Source organism: Rhea pennata, chromosome Z (assembly GCF_028389875.1).
Source record: "Rhea pennata isolate bPtePen1 chromosome Z, bPtePen1.pri, whole genome shotgun sequence".
NCBI lineage: Eukaryota > Metazoa > Chordata > Aves > Rheiformes > Rheidae > Rhea > Rhea pennata.
Window position 1 is genome coordinate 43,316,994 of NC_084702.1, and position 22,338 is coordinate 43,339,331.

The window sequence follows — 22,338 nt, forward strand, 5'->3', positions numbered from 1 at the left end:
TGCAAAGCTTAAAGGCTGCTCGTGCTCAGCATTCTTCATAGAGCTATAGAATTAAGAGTTGGAGAAAAGATGAATATTTGCCGAAGAGTGGCCCTAAAATTGCTCATTAAAAAGATATTGCTGCATCAAGAAAATTTTAATAATAATAAAAAAAGACATAAGGGAAAACTTTAATTATTCTGGTGCCCTGAGAGTGAGTGTTTAAGTAACAGAATATCCTTTTTCTGTAGAAAAATGCTGATTAAAGGTATGCTTCTACATTATTTTGAATTTTAAAGAGGATTTTCTGAGTCTTTACACGGCAATGTTTTTTCTTCTTTCTAAAATTTTGCATAGAAATATAAATATATTGAATCAGATACTTTATTTCTTAAATTGATATCATATGGTCCACTTACGCTAGGAAAAGGAGTTCCTGAGATCCCTTTTTTTGCCCCCCAAGCTTTGGAGTTCTCAAAGTTCATAGTTGAAACTTAAAATATTGAACAAGGTAGAACCCAGTGTGTGAGAATTCAACATAGCTTTTGCACTTTTATGCACTGAGTCTTCTGATTTGAGCACATCATGGAGTACCAGGGATAAATTCCTTTAAAGAGATTCCTAATGTCATATTGCAGCTCAGTAGCTTCTCAGTTGTGTCAGTGAAACTCTTTTGTGGGGCAGTTCTGCAAACTTTCCAGTGAAATGATCTGGCATGCTTAAAAGAAAAAAAAAAAAAAAAAAAAGACTCTAAATCATAGAATCACAGAATGGCTGAGGTTGGAAGGGACCTCTGGAGATCATCTAGTCCAACCTCCCTGCTCAGCAGGGTCACCTAGAGCATGGTAGACAGGGTTGCATCCAGGTGGGCCTTGAAGATCTCCAGAGAAGGAGACTCCACAACCTCTCTGGCAACCTGGTCCAGGGCTCCGTCACTCTCACAGGGAAGAAATTCCCCCTCACGCTCAGGCGGGACTGCCTGTGCTTCAGTTTCTGCCCATTGCCTCTTGTCCGGTCACACGGGACAACTGAAAAGAGTTTGCCCCCGTCCCCTTGACACCCTCCCTTCAGGTACTTGTACACACTGATAAGATCCCCCCTCAGTCTGCTCTTCCCCAGGCTGAAGAGGCCCAGCTCTCGCAGCCGTTCCTCACAGGGCAGGTGCTCCAGCCCTCTGATCATCCTCGTAGCCCTACGCTGGACTCTCTCCAGTAGCTCCAGGTCTCTCTTGTACTGGGGAGCCCACAACTGGACACAGTACTCGAGATGAGGCCTCCCCAGGGCTGAGGAGAGGGGCAGGATCACCTCCCTCCACCTGCTGGCAACACTCCTCCCAATGCACCCCAGAAGACCATTGGCTTTCTTGGCCACAAGGGCAGAAAAATGCTCATACATTTTTCTTTAATTTGTTTTTTAAGCTTGGATTATTCAGAAACCTCCACAAAAACCTTTGTTGATACAAGTGACAGGTAAAGGACTGCAGCATGAAGATGGTAATGTCTTAAACCAGCTGTGTTGCAGTGTTCCTGTTATCGGCCTTTATACTGACTTAATTTCTAGGTATCAGCATGTCACATGTTATAACTTTAATGCTTACATTTCTCCATGTATGATAAAGAAATGTCCACTTTAGAGAGATTTATGTCATTCTATACCAAACTAATTTTAGATATGAGGGTTAGAGGTGGTATACCAAAATTGATGTAATTGTTCTTACTATTCATTTATAATACTAGTGATTAATACAGAATGTATCGTTGTAACATTTAATGCCTTACAAGTGCCTCAGATAAAAAAAAAAAAAAAAAGCATGGCATTTGGAATTAGAGAATCAACCTTTTTCTTTCTTTCTTTCTTTTTTTCTTTTTCTTTTTTTTTTTTAATTAAAAATTGTTTCACACATGTTTAAAACAATTTCCTGACTGGTAATGCATACTGGTCCCTGTGATTTAAGTAGGTACAGAAGTACTCTTTTTACTTGCTGTTTTCAGATCAGTCAAAATCATGTGAGGAGTCCAGTGTTTAAGGGGGTGTGTTTCCTGTCCTCCAGACCTTGAAAGTCATTTACTCTTCTGCAGTGGCAAGACTGAGGCTGTATAGATCCCATTATACTTGAAGAGTTTCTATCTAGTGTGCCATCACCACCTAGAAGCAGCCTCTTCAAACCTCTGAGGTGGTAGGGTTTGCTGGATCAAGTACCTTATGTCTGATAAAAGAGATTTAACTCAGCAGGTAGGTCAGGTTTGAGGTAGGCTGTTTGAAATGAAGGAATGTGTCAGTAAAAAGGGCAAGAGATGGTTGACTTTTGTGTATATTGAATATAGTGATAGACCATTATGTGAAAGTGAGAAGCAACGTGGGAGTGATCATTCTCCTGTGACAGCAAGGATAAAGTTACTCCAAATATCATTAATTTTGTCACTGACTTCTAATAGGATTTCAGTGTAGTTTTTGAGTCTACCTGTACAACAGTCTCTTTTACTGGGACTGCATTCATCTTTGCCTCAACTACTGTCACCTAATCTGAAGTTTGGTGAATTAGAGATCATTTTCAAGGAACGTGGACCTTCATGCATTCTTTTATCTTTAATAAAAGCTCATATTATTTACCCTTTTAGTAACAACAGTGACAGAGAATGAACAGAGCAGTTTTATTACCTGCTCGTAATGAAGAATGTTGTCTACAAGAGGGTGTGTTTTAGCTAGGACTTACCTTTTTGACATAATGTTCTCTGCTTGTCTTTGAGGTCTTCTGGTAACATTTGATTACTGTGGCAGAGCATGTTGTTGATTTGTCCAATAGATTTGTTTCTTATGCTGTAGAATTTGTTGCCCTATATAAGATGATTTAGTACTTTGATGGGTTCAAGAAATCTGACTTTAATTTCCATTATCATCACAAGCTCCGTGTGTGATCATGGTGAATTTATTTGTGCCTCATTCCCTATTTCATAAATAGGGAATAAGGGGCTATACCAACTCGAGTATGGTTAGTATAGAAATGAATATCATGGGAGCACATGAAGAATTTAATCACTGTGGTAATCTGCTAAATGAAAATTTGACAAAATTGTCCTGCTGCAGGAAGTATATATATTACATTTTTCTTTAGAGCCCATGGCTTTCTGGGAGTCAGGTTAGTCAGCCCTCACATACTGTGTGAAAACATACTAAGAAAGCAGAAACAAAGTGTTCCAGTTTAACAATATGTTATTATTTATAGATCTCTTGTTAAGTGGAGAAGTCTTTTACATATTGCTGCTGGGTTTTTGTTTGTGCAGCTAGATACATGAAACACAATCAGAATAATTTGTCAAAGTTTGTGCCAGCAGTTTATTTACAAAACAGCAATAGAGTAAATTCTATATGCACAGGAAGCACATTTGAGAAAGTACTCATTATTTTGCATTATTAGAACTCCACATAGGACCTCAGTGTATATCACAGGAACTGGCCATGTTACTGCCATTACAGTACAAAGGCCAATGAGGTGCTAAATTATCTAATGTGAATAGCTGTATGAAGGTAAGGAAAATCCAAGCTACTTTAAGCTTTCCCTCCTCTTTGCCATTCTTGCAGAAAACTGAGGTATTCAATGTGACCTTTTTTGAGGTGCATAGAAAATAAATTCTCTACCTGCTCCACTTCTTAGAGCAGTATGCATGAAATACAGAGAGACAGAGCTTGCAAGATCTGTTCATTACCAACACACCATCAATCATCACGTGCTCCTCTCTCTAATAAGCAAACAAAAAGAGTATCAGAAGTACAGTGGGGTCACAACAAGCAGTTCAACAGTACAGCTGGCATAGCATTTTAATGGCAGGAATACTTTTTCCTTGCTTCCTATAGAAATATTCTGCACTTGTTTCTCAGAAGTCACGCTCTTTAAATTTATGCTTGTTCAGCAGAGTTTTAGACTGAAGAATGCTAAAAACTTCTGGAACAAAACGCCAGAGCACCTTTTCTAAAGACTAATTCCATTTGAAGTCGTCATTTTTTTTCTTAAATACCTTGACTTAATATTTTTAACTGCTGAAGTGGACCAATTATATGTTCTCACTTGTGTGTCTTTACTTAATCAAATCCCTAGTGACTTAAATCACTGAAAGGGATTATTATTCTCTCGTACAAGGAAGGTAAATTTAATTAAAGTGTCGGTATTACCTAATGCAATTATTTGTTCCACAGCATAAGAGATTATTTTAGACATCTTAAAAGGCAAACAACACTTGGAAGTTACTGTGGCTAAACTGATCCATTGTTTGAGGATGCTGCAGAAAATTGTAAATGTTGGCCTCAAATCTGTCTCCTTCTGTGAATTCATGACTCATAAAAGTAGTAAGGGAGTTTTGTTTGCTTTTGAAGACCATTGTAATTATTAACAATGGTAATAAATCAGATTAATGTTAGTTACCCAATGCATAGATCATAAATCATACTGTTCTACTCCAAATTTTGTTACTCTGAATTTTTGATGGCTATGCAGGTAAGAATACAGTATAAATACTGCAATTTCTGGAAATGATGTGATATTTACTCAGTTTGTAAAGTCTCAGATTTCTGGAAATTTTAATGATACGTATTTGAATCAGAAGGAAAATACACTTTCTGTCTCCCCTCCTTGCTCCTCTCCCTTTCCTTTTTTAAATGAAATGAGAAGGTATTCCTATCTAAGTACACAAATGGTTATCTTACACTCTATGTAGTAAAAAGAGGAAGGCCTACACCCCTATTAAAGGTGACATGGACCCAGGAGGGAGAGAGATCTGAGTTCTTGGACTAACTGAGAGCCTGCCTGAATCCAAATTTAAGTATAGCTTTTAGATACTAGAAGTCAGATTGTGTGATTATCTCTGGTATTTTTCCTGTTTTGCAGAAAATATAGTAACTTTATCTTTCTGTCTAGCTTTCCAGAAAAATTAAGAATTTTTATAACAGTTATGTATATGGATAAGTTTCAGATTATTTCTTTCTATCATATTTGTCTCAATAGCTAAGAAATCTTTCCAGCTTGGATCTACGTCATATCACAGAACTGGATAATGAAACCGTGATGGAAATAGTAAAGAGATGCAAAAACCTTAATTCCCTCAATCTCTGTCTGAACTGGATCATTAATGACAGGTAACTTCATTATAGCCTCTAAAACTGGTAAAAAGCAAATTTAACCCATTGTATTATTTGAGGATAATTTCTCGTGTCTGGGGGGGGGAGGTTGGAGGAGATCAGTAAAAGCAAGCACCTGTTTTCTGAGGTTCTTGCTTGCTTTGGGTAAATCATCTAAACAAATTTTTCTATATGTTTCTGTAGTAGAGAGAGATTCACTTATAAATGGAATGATAGCACTAATACGATGTTTTGCTATAGACTAAATGCGAATGTACTCTTTAATACTTGTGATTGAAATGTACAGTTGCTATTCAGAATTCTTCAGTAGGTGGAAGCATTTAAACACACTTACATGATACAAATAATGAGACATTTGACTGCATAAGAAAATAATCTGCTTGTGGGTTAAGTAGTAGATTTCATGTTTGTTTAGAAAGCAAGATGTCCTTCGTCTTAGGGCAACAAAGGTAAAGTGAGACTTAAGGAATAACTGAGGTATTAACTTAAGCTTTTCCTTCTGAGCAATACTCTTCTACTCCTGATGTATTCCCTCCTTTGATCAGCTAATTTATTTTAAGATTAAGTAAATAAACATGAAGGATACATAGTTACGTTGTAGATAGGATGAAAAATAATAAAAAAATGCATAGAATTTCAAAAGTGGGAGTTTCCTTTTAAATTATTGAGAAAATTGATCAAAGCCACTGCCTTAAAATGAACTGGAAAGAACTTTCTGAACGACTTCTAACACAGCAGTGTTAAAAACTATAACGAGTATTTTAAATAAAACCAACATATTACTTCTCACTTCAGATATTCTAAATAATGTTTCATACTAGTCGGAAAGATAGGTTTTAGAAATCGTGTTTATTCCCCTTGTCTACAGATTATTTCTAGCATACTCTATTACAAGTTTTTAGAAAATCTTTAAAAATGTACTAAAGTATAAATGAGCTTAGATTTTAGTAAAAGTATAATGTTGTAAAAATACTGAAATATAAATATATTGAATGGAAAGGAAGTACCATCGAACTTTTACTATATCCATTTTTAATCTTTAAGACTGTCTTTTGTTTTTGTGGATTTAGGTCAGACCCATAATATAACTTCAGTGGTTTTGAAAGCATTTAATTGCATTAGTTTTTTCTGTCTATGGAGGCTTATTTGCATAAGCAGAATAAGGCTGCTGTAATGGAAAATTTTAGAATGATTCAGAAAAAATGCTAAGGAAAAACTGTAAATTTTAAAAGACAGGAGCTTTTCAGATTTTAATTAAAGTAATTAAAAATAGTATACTTTTCTGCATGAGCATTTTGAGTAGGACATTCTACTTAGTGTCATCCAAATTTATCCTTGGCAAACTGTTCTTGAAATTACTATTTAATTAGAATGAGAAATATGTGTTTTTAATTGTATGCATATAGCTATAATACTTCATATCAAGTCTAATTACAATTTGGAGATTAACAAGAGAAGGAAACCTTTACCAGCAGTGACAGAAAACCTGCTATTGTGTTCAAACTTTGCAGACAATTGATTTTTTTTGCCTCTCTCCCTCCTCCTCCTCTATTTTTTTTTTCTGTTTCTTATCATACCTGTCTGTACTTCATCAATGTGTGACTAATACCTAAACTTGCTTACAGAGGACTATTTAAATTAGCTTCTGGCTAAAACCAAACAAAGAAACAGAAAAGGAATTTGGAAAATAATTATTACCCTGTTTAAATCTTATGCGTAGACATTGTATTTTGGCAACTCGAGTATTTTTCCTGTTTCACAAGTGAGATGAAGTTCCAAATGTTAGCCTTAACAGAAATATGCCTCTCCTCCACCTCTGACATTTAAAAAGCAAAATTTAAAAGGCTGAAAACCAAACAACAGGAATGTGGATTTCTGCTAATCAAATGCAACTACCGGACTTCAATAAGATTGGCACCAATTCAGCTTAGTGTTACGATCATACTCACTTTTGGGTAGGAGCGATCCTTTGGAAATTCACAGGGCTACTCAGGTGTTTAATAAGGAAATTCAATGGCCTTAGTAAATTGATGACTAAATGGTTCATTAATGATTTAAGGCAGGATGAACTTTATCTGTTTGGTTTTTGTTTGATGCCAAGCAATGGCTCTTAGAGGAGATGCTTTTCTGCATCCCATTGCCTCTGAGTGAACCTTTTGTTCATCGTAGTTTCTACCACATGCAAGATAGAACCAGTTTAAGATTTACCTGACTCAAGGGAATAAAAAATAAAATTAGGTTAGTGTCCCCCTTTTTTTATCCCATCTTTTGTCAAGTCTGCTTACTTATGAGATCCATTTAGATGTGGATTGTACCCCAGAATTCTACAAAACTAATGAGTCGCTTTGCTTTCTAGAATGTTTCATTTCTTTTGCCTTTAAAGCCTTGGAAAACTGTTTTTTCCTCCATCCCTTTCCTGCAGAATACAGACTGAAGGAAAACTAGCAACTGTTTCATTTCTTAAAAAATTCTGTGCAGTTTAAAGTTGTATCTATGAATTATCTGTTATGGGTAGTAGAGTATTGGTAGGTTTTATGATAGAAGTAAATCACGGTTTTTTAAAACTGTACTTTAGATTTCTTTATTGTTTCCAGAAATTCATAAAAATTCTTTCCACAAGCAAGTCTGTGGCCTCAGAACGTTTGCAGTGCTCTCTTGCTCTTGACTTAGTGTTATATCAAATGCTGTGACCATTACATTTCTTGCTAAATAACTGAAAGGAGCTGCAGCTTTCAGAGTGCAAGACCTCTGTGTGGCGAATCCTTACTAAGATTGTAGTGCTGTGACTCCTTCGCACATGCAAGAACTATTATTTTTCCTGTTTTGATTAAAGCTATTTTAAAAAGTATATGTCTGAAAGGCATACATAGAACAGTAAAAATTAATTTCATTTTACTTAAGGCAAAATTATGTTTACTTGAGATAGTCTTGAAATTTGTTTAAACATACAAAAAATGTCTTTTATAGTGACTTGTAAAACAACCTTTTAAAAGTTGGAGTTAAAGAAGATCTTAAAAGGACCTATTAGAATAATTAATTTTATGATTTCCTCTGTAAGTATTACAGCTCACTCAGAAGCTTCACCTAGTATTTATTATGTTGGTTTAATACAAATTCCTACTACTTGTTTCAAATATGAAGAAAATAAAACTTCTATTTTAAAATTTTGTTAGTATGCGTCATAGATTACCTCAGGTCTTCGCATTTGGACAGGAATAAATGTTGAATCTCTGTACATGGTGGTGTGAGTAATACACACTGCGATTTGATTTAAATATCCTTACTGCCTTAATGTTGTCATAATGACTGTTGCATTTGTTCTATCAAATTTCAATTGATGCAATAAAAATGGTGACACCTAGAAATAAAGCTCCTGTTGGATTCAGGAAAGTGCAGCAGCACATACTAGCAAGAGTTTTCTGTGCGATTTTTCTAAGAAAATTTTGGGGAACATCTGCTCTGTAATGTGTCCATACGTGGTCAAGAAGCAAGCAGCAGTTAATCTACCATTCTGTCGTGAATCTTACCACTGTGGCCTTGGAGTTACAATTCATGTCTACTTCCATTTACTAATGCACGTAGAGACAGACTGCAAAATCTTTAAGAGTATTTCTGCCTACTTAAGTCATGTTTCTTGATAAAACACATCCTTAGTAGCATTTGTACTGAATGTTTGTCAGCCTCTGATGTATTTCTTTTTCTTGTAATAAACATCATGGAGCAGAGAACAGTGCACATTTTGTTAACCGTTAAGGTAAGGAATTTTATCCTGAGCTATAGTGAGGCATTTTGGTGCCTGTAGCACTGCAAATTATCCAGTGTAAGGATCTGCTTGCATAACAAAATTAGTTGCAGATTTTTCCAGTCACAATACAATAGTTCTTAGCCATTCAGGAACATTGTCTGGTCCTTCCTCTGTGGATGGTGCCAAGTATTATTGCCATAATATCTCAAGAAAGCTATGTAGATGGTCATTTGTCCTGCCTTTGTTGTAGGTGACTTGTTAGCAGGTGCTGAGATTTGCCGTGAATCTGGAGGTTATTAAGAGTAAGCTGTGGTTGTAGTTTGGAGGCAGATTCACAGTGTCTACAGGGTGGATAGACAGTACCATGCATAGTAAAATAGCAAGTAACTCTGATTGAGGAAGTTGTCCTATTAATTACTGCCATCAGACATTGTAGTGATGTGGTGGAAGATGAGCATCTTGGCGTCTTACAGATGCATCCGTAAGTACAGGTGGGAAACCTGAATTTGGACTAGTTTTACCATCTCTGAGAAAACTACTGCCCTCCCTTGCTGCTTTCATCAAATGTCACTGTAGATAAAACAGAGTAAATGGTGTAAGGGGACAGTCTATGCATGCTATAATGGTTAGGACTTATCTGTGAGCTTTCTGGCTGTAGTCCAAGGTGGAGGAACTGGGAAATAGAGACTTTCGGACAAGATTAGTAGTCAAGAATTTAAAACATGGAAGAAGTTCAGATGGAAAATAGTAAATGGTTGGAAGCCAGGCCATAATCCTAAAAACTAACATGTTTGTGCTGCTGAGTAGTCAGGAGAAAGGAGCGTTTTCTTTTTCGAGTCTCCCTCTGCTTTTCCTTTGCTCAGTCTCTAACACAGAATAATTTTCACAGGATTGAGTATCATACTTGTTGGCATAGAAAATATGGGGATTTCCACACTATTACATAGAAGAGTAAATTCTTAATATAGCCTTCCATATGCTAGGGAAACATTTAAATTTTTTTTGCCAGTTGATGATGTGAACCCGTACAAACAACTTTGGGAGCATCTGGCCTGATCTGGATTTGCTGTGGGTAGAGCGTACAATGCTAATGATGGTCTCAGCAAGTGATTAGCTTGCGCTGTGGAGGTGTATGTGGATCCCCCAGTGTTTTGGTATCAGAAGAGGGCACCAAAACAGTAGCCCAGTTCTTACAGTTATAATTTTAATAAACCACAGGATTAGTGAATGCCTGAAATATTTTCAATTAAGGAAAATAGCACATTAAGGTGAATCTTCTGGAGCCTGTTTGAAAGTATAAGTCTTTACATACTGATGTGGAAATTGTATTAATAAAAATACTTTAAAATACAAACATAATGTTTGTATCAACTTATCTGCATTTTTATATGAGAAAAAAAATTGTACTTTATCTGTGGTGACTGTAGGTGCTAATGCTGCATGTTGGTATTCATCACCTTTAATCTAACTGAAATGGAAATGTGCTTCAGGATCACTGACACTTATTCCTGTCACTTTGAATAACTTGGATTTGGGGTATAATAAAGCCCTCCAGAAGAACAACTGTACTTGCATAATATGATACTTGTCATGAATTACTGTAGGAGAATACTAGCATTTCTTAATTTTGATTTCATTTCCTACTTCCAGTGTTGTTTGAAAGATCATCTCCTCTGAGTCCTCTTGCATTTTTATATCTGCATATTAATTGCACTTTTACAGCCAGCTGCATCAGAAAGTTAAACTCCATAAAAAAAGTTACGTAATGTACCACCAGTGAATATTGTTGTTAAAATTTTCTTTTGAATGTCATATTTAATTATATTTGTAAGAAAATCTGCTTTACCTTACATAGTTTTTCTTTTTTTTGTGTGTGTGTGAAATGAGTTGGAGGTTGACTCTCGGATGCTTCAAATTTGAAGTACAGCATTGAAGTTGGACAAAGAAGGATAGTTAGCATATGTTTATGGGGCTATTTGTTCTAAATATTATGAAAAAATGTATATGGAAAAAAAATCCTTTGTGATTAGTCTAGAAATTTATTTAATTTTTTGCAGAAGTAAATAAGCAGATAGAAGAGAGCCTTATCTTAAAGGAGAATCAGTATGAGCCTTACCATTGATATCAAAGGGCATAAATTTGATTCTTTTATTATTACTGTAATTCAATTTTTTTTAAGACCTGGGTTTAAAAATTAGTAATAGGTTGTCAGTTTTACTCTGGGATGTGAAGTCACGCAGGCAAGAAGGACTTTTCAAGAAGTCCTTGCTCAGAAACGTGGAAATTGTGTATTAAAAAGTTTATATTTTTGAAATAACACCTGAAAACTTTCAAAATAAATACTAAATTTTCAATCTAAAGTTAAGATCAGAAGGAAGATACAAAAATGTGCCATTAAAATCAAATATCTGTAGTTTTTCACTATTGCATTCTACTTATACTGTATGTATAATAAAGATAATGCTAATTAATAATTTAATTAGGCTAATAATCTTATTTGACTAATAATCAAATCTCTACCAATTCGACTGTTCTGGAACCAATTGGAAGCAACATTCTGGAAATGCAAGTTAAGATATTCTTGCTGGTTTAGAGTAGCGTTATAGAGGCCACTAGATTTTTCGTTTTAATCTCAGCTTGGCAAGACAGTAGGGTACTGAGGAAACCTCTTCTACCCTTTTCTTGACGCTGATGCCCTGCTACATCTTTATGGAAGCCATAGCCCAAGAAAGCAGAGAAGGTTCTGTGGAACTTAGTATTATTGCTTTTATAGTTACTGAACATTTAATCTGAACAGATGAAGGGGAGAATATTGCCACAATTGAAAAATGCATTTGGAAGAGAAATGTTTTTTGAATATTAAGTCAGTAAAGACATTGAAATGCATTACTAGTTACTGTCTTTAAAATACACTTTAATACTTTGTTCTGTTAGGTGTCATAAGAGAAGAAATATTGACTGTCTAGCATTTTTCATTTTCCTAATGTGTATAATCTGATAAAATAGGAAAGAGTCACAAGTAATCCGAATAGTTTTGGAACACATTTTTTTCTTAACAGTGACTGTAGTTTATATTTTAAAATACATATAGTAGTGCTCTAATTTTATGCTAAGTATTATTCTTTAATATAGTGGTTAAGTAAAGTGAATTTATTATAGTACTGAGTAACAGCATGATTTAGTGAAATCAGAAGACTCTGAACCGTGAAAATATTCACCAGGAATACATATACATATCTAGGTAAAAGTTGTCTTTCATTTGTATTACTGCTTTTCTGCTAGTTGTTTGAGATGCTTTTGACAGATGGCAATGAAGAATTTGTTTTCTTATAATCCCTGTCTTCTTTTATCACCTCAGTTCAGTTGTTTTATAACGACATTCACTTGAATTATACCCAAAAGGGTTGACTTCTAGGAGTTTTTCAATACTGATAAAACCTGATACAACTCTACTAATAAATATGTTTATGGAAATTTCTTTGACCCAAATTTATGAAGAACTAAAAAGCAACAGTGTGGCATCTGATCAGCTATCTCTACTATTTATATTCTGCCATAAATAAATGCAGTTTTGTACTATTCATTTCACAACTATTTACAGGTTATATGGGGTCACTTCTTTTCCTAATCAATTAAAATGTGAAGTTGCATGATTCTCCTGACTGTTATTATCCAAGTAGGCATTCTGTAGTATTTCATTTCAACTCTAAGGTGACGTTTATGCCAAAGTATTTCCATTTGGTAGACTTGCAAATTGTCGCTCATTCATTATTTCAGCAAATTAATATCATGCTTTAGTTTTGGCCTACATTGTGCAATACTGTGCAAGAATGCCATCTTACTGTGCTCAGTAATACAAAACGAAATTCCTGCAGAAACTTGCAGTGACCATATTAGCGTGCTGTTCTGCGTCTCTTTGCTTTAAATGGTGCATTACTTTTCAGTCCAGTCTCCAAGTGGTTTGAAAAAGTGCGGGGGCATGGTTTGCATCACAACTGTCTCAGAAATCACAATGCTCATGAGAATTACCGCTCCTTTCGGCTTCTAGTAATAAGCCCTGAGCACATTTTAAAAAATGCTTCTGAGAACAATTCCTTTGGCATTGCTATCAAATAATTTTTATCCAAACGTTTGATTGAAACAGATGATTCTCATACTGTCTGCAAAGGTTAACTAAAGATAAAAATCAGAGTTCATTTCCTATGGTTAAGCTAAACTGTCTATTTAATAAGTTTGTAGCCTGTTAATTCTACTTCTGCCTATCACTAGTATTAAAATAAATGACTTCTTTAGAATCATTTGCAGGTGGGAATGGATGTTATCAGAAACAGTAAGATTTCCAAGATATTATGGTTTGCCACCATTTTATCTTTCTTTACTTACTTTAGAAGCGGGGAAAACAGTCCACTGTTGTCAAACAGCTGAAATGTATGATAAATGAAGCTCTGTAAATAGTGAAAATATGAGGAAGGTGATTAAGTCTGACAATTCTCATGTAAGAAACTTGAGATGATAAATATCCTCTGTGATTAGTTATTAATTTAGTGGAAGAGACTTAGCATCAGCCTAAACAATTTTATGAATTGTGGCATGAAAAAAATTTTTAGAAAATAGGTATATACTTGTTAAACGAAAGGAGAAATTGCTTGGACTTGATTAGTAATAATTAAAAATGGCAGACTTGACACAAATGTGGCTTGGTATTTTCTATATGACAGTCCTTACCGAAATTAAGAAAGGGCAATGTTCCCTGAAGGCATGGAAATTACAGCATGTTATAAATTTGAGTCCTTAGTGCATCATGAAAACTGAAAGGTTTTATACATATAATTTCTCTACAAATAAAATATTTGCGATAGTATAACTTGAAGTAGTGCAGAAGAATTAAAAAACCCTCAACTTACTGGTGCTCGAAAATAAAATGCAGTCCTTACTGCAATTGTGGTTGTGTTCTGAGGCTACACGTATAATTTCCCATGCAGTCAGAATAGATATTTTTGGGGGGGGGTGGAAGAGAGAAAGTGGTGGGTGTCTTAATGGTTTACTGCACTGACTGCATTGTTTGGAGTCTGTCAGTATACCTATCATAAATTCTGTTTTGAAGGGTGCATAATTCATCTTCTAAATTCCTTTTGGGCGGTTCATTGCTGCATGGATTATAAAGTCAAAGTTAAATATTGTGCAATTTTATTTTTTTTTATAAGTGAACATACAGTCCATGTTATTGGTGGGACATGCCATAACTGAAGCAAGAAATGTGTATGATACATATTCTAATTCTCTTCAATCTTTCAATTAATTTAACTCTGATTCCCCTGCTTACTTTTTTCTTTTATTTTTTGTTAAAACTAAATAAGGATTTTTATGCTGAGTTTTCTGTGGTTTTAATTGAACTGATAATGACTAGTTATAAGTGATGGTATTTTTTTGTGTTTAGAATTCAGGATTAACCAACGAGTAGCGAATTGCGAAGGATTTGGGGTAAAGGAGATGAGAAATGAATGCATGTCTGAAGGAGTTTAGTTGAGCCCAAGGGAAAGAAGCATAATGAAACCAAGCAATTGTTTTGCAATTGGCAGTAATAAGGAAACAAGGAATACAAACAGTAACATAACCAGAGAGCGGTGATGTGGACTGATGCCTAAGCGATGTAGGCAATGAGCATCGAATGAATGTAACTAGGAAGAGTAAAAGAAGGCAAAATGGTGGATTATGACTGACTTGAGTCTGATTTGCTTCTCTGCGTAGCCTGTGATTTGATTTTCTACATCAGAGCCACGCAGGAGTGTTTTGAGACTTCCTTCAGTCCGTCCATCTAGTTTTCTCTCCCACGGAGGGAGAGAGAAACTAGTATATACCCACGTCCTGTGCCAGGAGGGAGCTGAGACTCAGCCAGCATGTATGCCTAGTTTTGGGAGGTGTAGAGGATTTCCAGACCTTGCAGATTTGATTTACGCAGAGAAGACTAGAAACACCCCATGCACTCATCAAATGTGGTCTGAATTTTTCACTGGTAACCATTTTTATAATCTGAAGAACATTCTTGTACTAACATTTGCTGTTGGAGTTGATTGCTCAGCTAAAAACACTGAAGGTTGAATAAGGGAGCTTTACCATGGTAATCATCTTGCTTGCTGACTGCTGATTTTTCAAGATTTGCCATGCTACTAATTCTGGAAAACGTACTGGCCAAGCAGGACTTGAAGAAGATCCTGATGGAGTAAAGGATACACTGATGTCTTTGTTGGTGTTGGTATTGCCTACCGTGAAGAATAAGAAAATTTGGTGTCTGCACTTGCTCTTCCCCTCTCCCCTCCAATACTACCTCCTCTTAATCTGCCTTATTTCTTGTCTTTACTTTCCCTTGCTCTTAACTTTTATCTAGTAAGAGTCTAATTTTCTAGGCAACATCATTTCATAGAACTGCTGTGAGCCTGTGACAGCAGGACGGTTAAGAGCAGTTCCAAAAGTCATGCACAGGGACAGGTTTGCTGGGTCCCAGATGATGCATGCTGTTCTGTACTCTGGTTACAAGCAACTCCTCCCCTCCATGGTTTTCTTTCTTTTCCTTTAAAGAAATAGGATTAGACTCTTATCAGCATCGGTGTCTGATCTTAACTACTTCTGTTTTGTACTAAAAGAGGATAGCTGCTATAGTATTTAGTATCCTAAAAGACTGGTGAAATACCATTTTCTTTATAAAATTGCCCTGTTTCTAATGGGGCATAATTAAAATACAAATCATACTAGCTTATATTTCAGGTTTTCATCTGTATTTCAGTGAGCTTGAAATATAATAATAAAGGGAGAAGCATCTTCTGGAGGAATTACATACTGCCCATAGTATTTTCCTAGTTTCCTTCTCAAGTTTCCACAGGTCAGAAGGAAATCAAGCTACCAATGTACTACTAACCTACTTGGAAAGCTATTTAAATTGTGTGGCTAGTTAAGATTGAATACGTAGCAAAAGGAAAATAAACAGATTCTATTCCACTTTGGGACAAGGTAGTTCACAATAGAAGTGTCAAGTCATTAAACCATAAATGCTTTAATTCTAGTCCTATCAAATCAAGCAATGTACTTTTAAATGAACATTCTATAAAAATCATCAGAACAGCAAGCCATCCATGGTGCATCTTACAGCAGAGGCAAAATTTCATGCTTGTGAAACATGCCTTCCATTTGGCATTTGAGGGCAATAAAATTAAAAGTTCTGATATGTTTTTTGGCATATTATATTTTGATATTTTTCCTAGTTTATTTTCACTTATTTTTCTTTCACGAGATATATTAAAGTTCTGTTTTTTGTTTCTTTATTTTCTTTCATTTCATATTTTTACTGTATGTGTACCTATGTATATGTACATACATAATATGGTGTGTGCATAAGAGAGAAAACTCTGAACATTGTGTGCTGTGCTCTCTGGCTAGGTAATAACAGATTTTTGCACTTGTGTAGGCTTGCTAAAGCTGTTAAATGAATAAATGCTTCCTAATTTGGGAGTTTAGAAGTAGCTACTAAGTAGAATGTAAAAGAAAATATTTCTAGCAAGATCCCTATTACAAAATGAAATCAGATTTTTCTTCCAGGAGTTTTGTTGGTCTGGACCTGTTCTAATGGATGCATTTTCCAAGATTGCCTCAGTGTAAAATGAGGCAAAAATTGGTCATGTGGAGGTATGTTTCCCAAAAGCAGAATTTAAGACTAAATCTCTTGCTTATATTTAGAAGAGAGTTATATGCAAGTTACCTTCTAAATCTGAGAGACTAAAATTTTTGTTTGTTTCAGGAGTAATGTAATGTATCAGTCAATAATACCATTTTGTTGAAGCCATGCTTTCAGATTAATATTGACCAAGGGATCAGGCGTGCTAGATGCATCCTGAGTGCCAAAGCTGGATGCAGGAAAGGCAAGAAAAAGGCAGCCTTGTTTGTTTGTTTGTTTTGATCCTGACTGCTTGATTACCATGTCTGAGAATGTGTCTGTTTACATTATTCAGAGTAAAAGGCACCCTTCAAGTACTCACTTACCAGAATCTTTTAAGAAAAATTTTACTCACAAAGCCTAGGTGTCATTCTGTCCTAGAAGTTGCTTTTCCATACTGACCTTGGCAACTATGTATCAACGAGGCAAAACAATAACTTGTGAGATTGAACAGTGAATTAAATATCACTAAGGCAGGCCTGTCAGATGGCACTCAAATATTCCTGTGGTCTTTTTAGATATTTAAAGTAGTTTCCTACTGTGAATAAAGTACTTAAAGCAGAAGGTTTTGCCTTCTGAATTTGATAGGTCTATTGTTTATCCTCTACATATATATTTCACTTGATAGTTTTCAGTTGTATCTGTTTACTACAAATTTGTATACAGTGCTTTGACTTTTTCTTTAGAGAGCCTCTAAATTGAGATTTATAGGCTCTATTGAGAGAGTGGGGATATTTTTTTTTTTTTTTTTAGAATTTTATTTTGGCTGAAGATGAAGTTAAAAAAAATATAGCTTTTTAAAAACCATAAAGATATGAAACTGGTTAAAAATTTGGAGTATGAATGGTGTATTATACCTGTTCTTGTTCTCTTTACTAGTAGGTGACTAAATTCACTAAAAAATAATTTAAATAGAGTAGTGTAAATCTGTAGTTGTTTAGTCTTTTCATATAAACATCCAGGTGAATTTGGTTTCTGTGTTCTAGATGTTGTATAAAATGATTTAAGTTGTGCTTTTAGCTAATAATAAAGTAATATAATTGAGAATTTAGAATTTCAAGAAAGTGTTTCCCTAATCTGTATAGCAAAATGTAGTCACATTTCTACTTTCAGATATATTAATTAAATATTGGCCAGCTTCATTTGGTTTGGAAGGTTTGTGTCGTCATTTACCATTTCAGCAGGGGAAAAATAAGAAGTGTGTACACAAGCTTTCATCCACTAGTTGTCTTCTGGTCTGGGTGACTGTTGCAGGAATTCAGAATGATATTAAGCTCCCTTGGGGCAGCCAAACAACAAATAAAATATATTCTATGCAACATTGTTGTTCTCAGTGCTTTGCATTCGGACTGTTTTCCTGCCTATTTTTGGTCTTTTTCTTGGCAGCAGCAGCAGAATTGCTGATATTTGTCAGAGGTTGTGGCTGACTGTGGCATTCCTGTTTTCGCATAGTAAAAGTAGTAGCTCAGAAATTACAAGTTACCGTCAACCCTCAGTTCATAGTTGAACAAAGAAAATCCATTTTATAATAGCACTTTCTAAACTTCTAGGATAAAAAGTTGTTTTAAAAATGTAAGATTCACAATTCAAAAGAGCAGAAGTGAAATAAAAATACGAATGAAAGCTTTTTTTTTGAGTACTTTTTACAGGCTAGGGCTATTTTTCTTGTCTTGCATTTAGATAGAGGTACTTCTTGTAGTATCAATCATTTTCACAAATCGTATTTCTACTCTGCAGCTCAATGAATTACACAGTCTGCATAAATTACATTTGAAAGAGTGAGTATAATATAAAAATATTCTTAATTCAGTTCATTAGAATAACCTCTTCTATATTCTCTGATCTCCTCACCTCTAAGGACAAGCACTTACTTTCAGGCCTGTTCAGATACAACTATTGTTTTGTTTTAAGCATGTGCTCTGAAATAGTAAAAGATACTAGTATGAATAGATTTTGTGTCATTCTGTCTCTAAAAATGTGGTTGGCTATCCTGTTACTACATAACAACAAGTACTTCATTGCTCTGTTTCATAAATTTCTGTTTCAAAGTAAAATACTGTCTTGTTTTGAAAGAAGTTTTATCGGAGTATTGAAGGTCATTGATCATTAGTGTAGATTTGCTTAAGTTTTTAAAATTTTTGATGCCAAGTTTTAAAATAAGCATTTTTAAAGGATTGTCAATAGCACACACAGTTGTAGTTTTGTTTATAGCATGATGTTTTGACTCATTGCTTTCCTATGCAGTACGCATATATCTCTGAGATCTTCACAGTCAAAATTGTCAATTACTGGCTGAATAAAGATTGCAAACGTGTGTCCTGATACACTCTGACCAAACTGATGAAATATAAATACATCTATGGATCTACATATTTAATGAATTTAATGAATTTTATGAAGCAATGTCAAACTATGATTATTTTTAAAATTGGCACAAGAGTTGGAGTTTGAATTTTTGCTGTTATGTGCAATTTTTTATGAAAATACTGATCTAATAACATAGATCATCTAATCTAATAAGATAATTATTTATTTCTAAATCAATGGATTTTATGGACAACTTGATCTCCAACTACTGTTCCTAACATATCAGTCCAATAAGTACAAAACTGTATTGTAATGCATAAGAATATAAAATGCCTAACCTTTTTTGTAATTTTTTTTTTGTAATTTTCACGTTGTTTTTCATTTTTGCTTTTATGTAACACCTTCTATTTTATAATCTCTTCCATAACTTTGCATTACAAATGGCACTAAGTGAAGGATAACCTTTGTCAAAAACTCCTGAAAGCATTTGCTTTCTTTTTTTTTTAATATGATGCCAAAAGGCAAACAGCCAAGATAGAAATAATAAGAGGCACAGATTTTTTTCTTTCTTTTCTAGATTGTACTCTAGTCTCTAGAGGTTTTTTAAAATATTAATGATTGCTTATTTGTTTTTTATCACCTTCAATCCAAATTCGATTGTTGATGCATCTGTCAGAACGTAGCCTCTAACTTTGCCCTGCGTGTCTGAGAGAGATTTCCATTTGTTTAGGCATAAATATCATGCTGTGGAGGAAAGAGTCTTTTTTAGCCTATATATGTCTTTTGGAAGAAAGATCGTTTATGTGACTATAAAATGTCATTTAAATTGTAGTTTAGCTTTTTTTTCCTGGTAAATTAGGACTTCTCAAACAAGTAACCATGCCTTAAGCAAGAATTACGGCTGGAGTTAAACCGTGCTGCATTCGAGATAATTTCATGTTGCTACAAATGCATTCTGTGATCGCCAGGTCAGCGCGTAGCTGTGGCTGCTTGGTTGGGCCAGAAGAAAAGAGCAGTGCTCCTGCAGCTGGAAGCGGCTGTAAGGACTAGAGCTGCACCTTGACTGTGTGATCGGTTGGCAAAGAGTCGGGGTGGCCTGAAGGCTCCTCGGCTGCCCTCAACCCCTCTGCGCGGTGTGGAGAGCCGTGACGTCATCTGAGGCTGCTCGCTCAGTTTCGGCTCTGGGCAATTTTGACTCACTGGTACTTGGCTTTCTCAGGCCGTCTGTCTTCACGGTACCACAGCTCCCTGCAGGTTCACTTAACTGTCCTTTAAAAAATCCGTTCACTCGCCGACGACCATCTTTTCTAATTTGCTTGCGTGCCAGGTCTTCTGCCCTTTATTTATCTTTTTTATATTCTCTATTGCTGCCATTCTGAGCTAAGCCTATGCCTGTATGTCGTTTCACATGGTGTTCAGCCCTGTCTTTCCAACCGCTGTTGGGAAGCGGTGGCTCCAGCAGTATGCCCTAGCTCTGTGAGGGGTGGGGGAGTGGGCTTTTTTCTATGCCTTTAGCTATTAGTAAATTTGTTGTACGGTGAGAAGCTCTGATTGTAGACCCTGCACGCTACTATAGGACAGTAGATGAGCCAAACTGGTCTTGTGGTACAGTTCTTTTGTAATTGAGGTGATGATTTTCATATAGTAACTTCCCTAGGCAAGCCCAGTTTTTGTAGCCCTGAGTCATAAGACAAGGACCCCAAAAATGAGATTACACCTAAAATGTATCACTAGATCTTTAATTTCTATTCAGGAAATGATTTTATCACACTTTATACCTTCTTTTTACGTAGCTACTTTGAGTATTACTTACGAGGGTAAAATAAAGAGCAGAGCAAAATAAAATTCCCCCTCCTGAGACTGCAAATTGTGCTAGTCACTGTATCAGGAGAGAAGGCCATATAATCACTCTCTCGCGTTTGCATACTGCCGATTGCCTGTCACAACTAGTCTCAGCAAATGTCTGGAAAATAGTGGCATTAAATAGATACTTGCCTCAAAGTAACTTTCATTATACCAAATACTTAGAGCTCTTGCTTCAGGAAATATAAATAGGTAATTCTTTAGGTACGTTGGAGGAGAATCGGCTCTCAAATTACACTATCTTAAAACCTATTTCTCATCTAGTTTAGGTGCAGCCATGTTTTCAGTTAAAAGGTAACGCTTGAATAGCAATATATTTGTAAATTTCTTGAGACAAGAGTGGCACAAAGTCCCCTCAAATTTTTGAAACAGAAATTATTTCAAAAAATATATGCAATATTATTATCACAAGATATCTCCAGAATGTGAGACTTACAGGTGTTTTAAACCATTATTTTAACTGTATAAATAGAGATTATCTTTCTGTCATAAAGATTTCATCTTATAATGTAATATTTTAGTGCTTCAGGAGACCAATTTTTGCACTGAAATACGAAACATATGCATAGTATATGTAACTTGTTCTGGAACTTCAAAGTGAATTTTTTAAAGAGAATTTCCTATAAAGACAGTATGTTGTGAATGTGGAGAAGTTTTACTGATAAATGTGCAGTGGCAAGACTTTTAAAGTCATGCTTCAAAAAATAAATAGTATTTGAGAAATATTAGATAAAATGATATGATACTATGAGTTTTAATCTGCTTTATGAACTTATTCTCAGGCTCAGAAACTTGATATAAATCTCATAGAAACATCACTCTTTAAAATTGGATTAAAATCCTAATTACACTTACACGTTCCAGAGGTGGAAAACCAGGTAATGGTTTTCCACCTGTAGTTTGCAAGCAGCTGTGCTTGTCTACCTTGTGAAGTAGTCTCTTCTTAAAATACTCTAATCTCTGTAACGTCCCATTAGCCGTAACGACCATATTTTGATTAGAAGGGTAGCAGTGAGATCAGCATATATTGTAGTTTTGTCATCTCACTTTTTGGCATCACACAGTAAGAACCTGCAGAGGAGAGGAAGGTTTAATGAAAAATGAGCAGATAGTTCTAATATAGAATTATCCAATGTAAAATCTAATTATTAGGAATCTCTAAATCTTCTTAACCTGCGCAGGTTATTTAGGCAGGGCCTATATGAAGGCAGATACTTATTTTACTACTTATAAAACCAGAGCTCTAAGTTTCGTGAGCCAAAAGGTGTGTGAAAGTGTGAATTGTCAAGAAAAAGCTCTTGATCATGGTAACATCAAAGGACCCCAGTGTTCCCTTATGACATGGTAAAGGGTTATTTGAGGGACTATATGAGGTAGAGTGTTTCTAGTGTATGTCACTTTTCTTTATAGTATATGATTTATAGTAAGTTCTTTAATTCCAGCTTTCACTTATGAGTTAAAGTGTAAAATACTGTTCTGCTTTAGCATCAATGTGAAGAGGTGATTGAGAATCCTTTGCTTTTTATTTAATGTGTGTGGGAAATGATAGAGGTGATGATTTGTCTAATTGCTCTACTGTAGTTACAATTATAAAGAAAAGGTCAATCTA

At 35.2% G+C, this 22,338-nt stretch overlaps 1 protein-coding gene across 1 annotated transcript in view; it reads left to right on the forward strand.

The window, feature by feature from the left end:
- The window catches only part of FBXL17 (F-box and leucine rich repeat protein 17), a 290,001-nt gene that overhangs the window by 97,016 nt on the left and 170,647 nt on the right, over positions 1–22,338 (forward strand). The window contains exon 6 of the mRNA XM_062600332.1: positions 4,976–5,106. Coding sequence (XP_062456316.1) covers positions 4,976–5,106 — 131 coding nt within the window. The remainder of the gene's footprint in view (positions 1–4,975; positions 5,107–22,338) is intronic.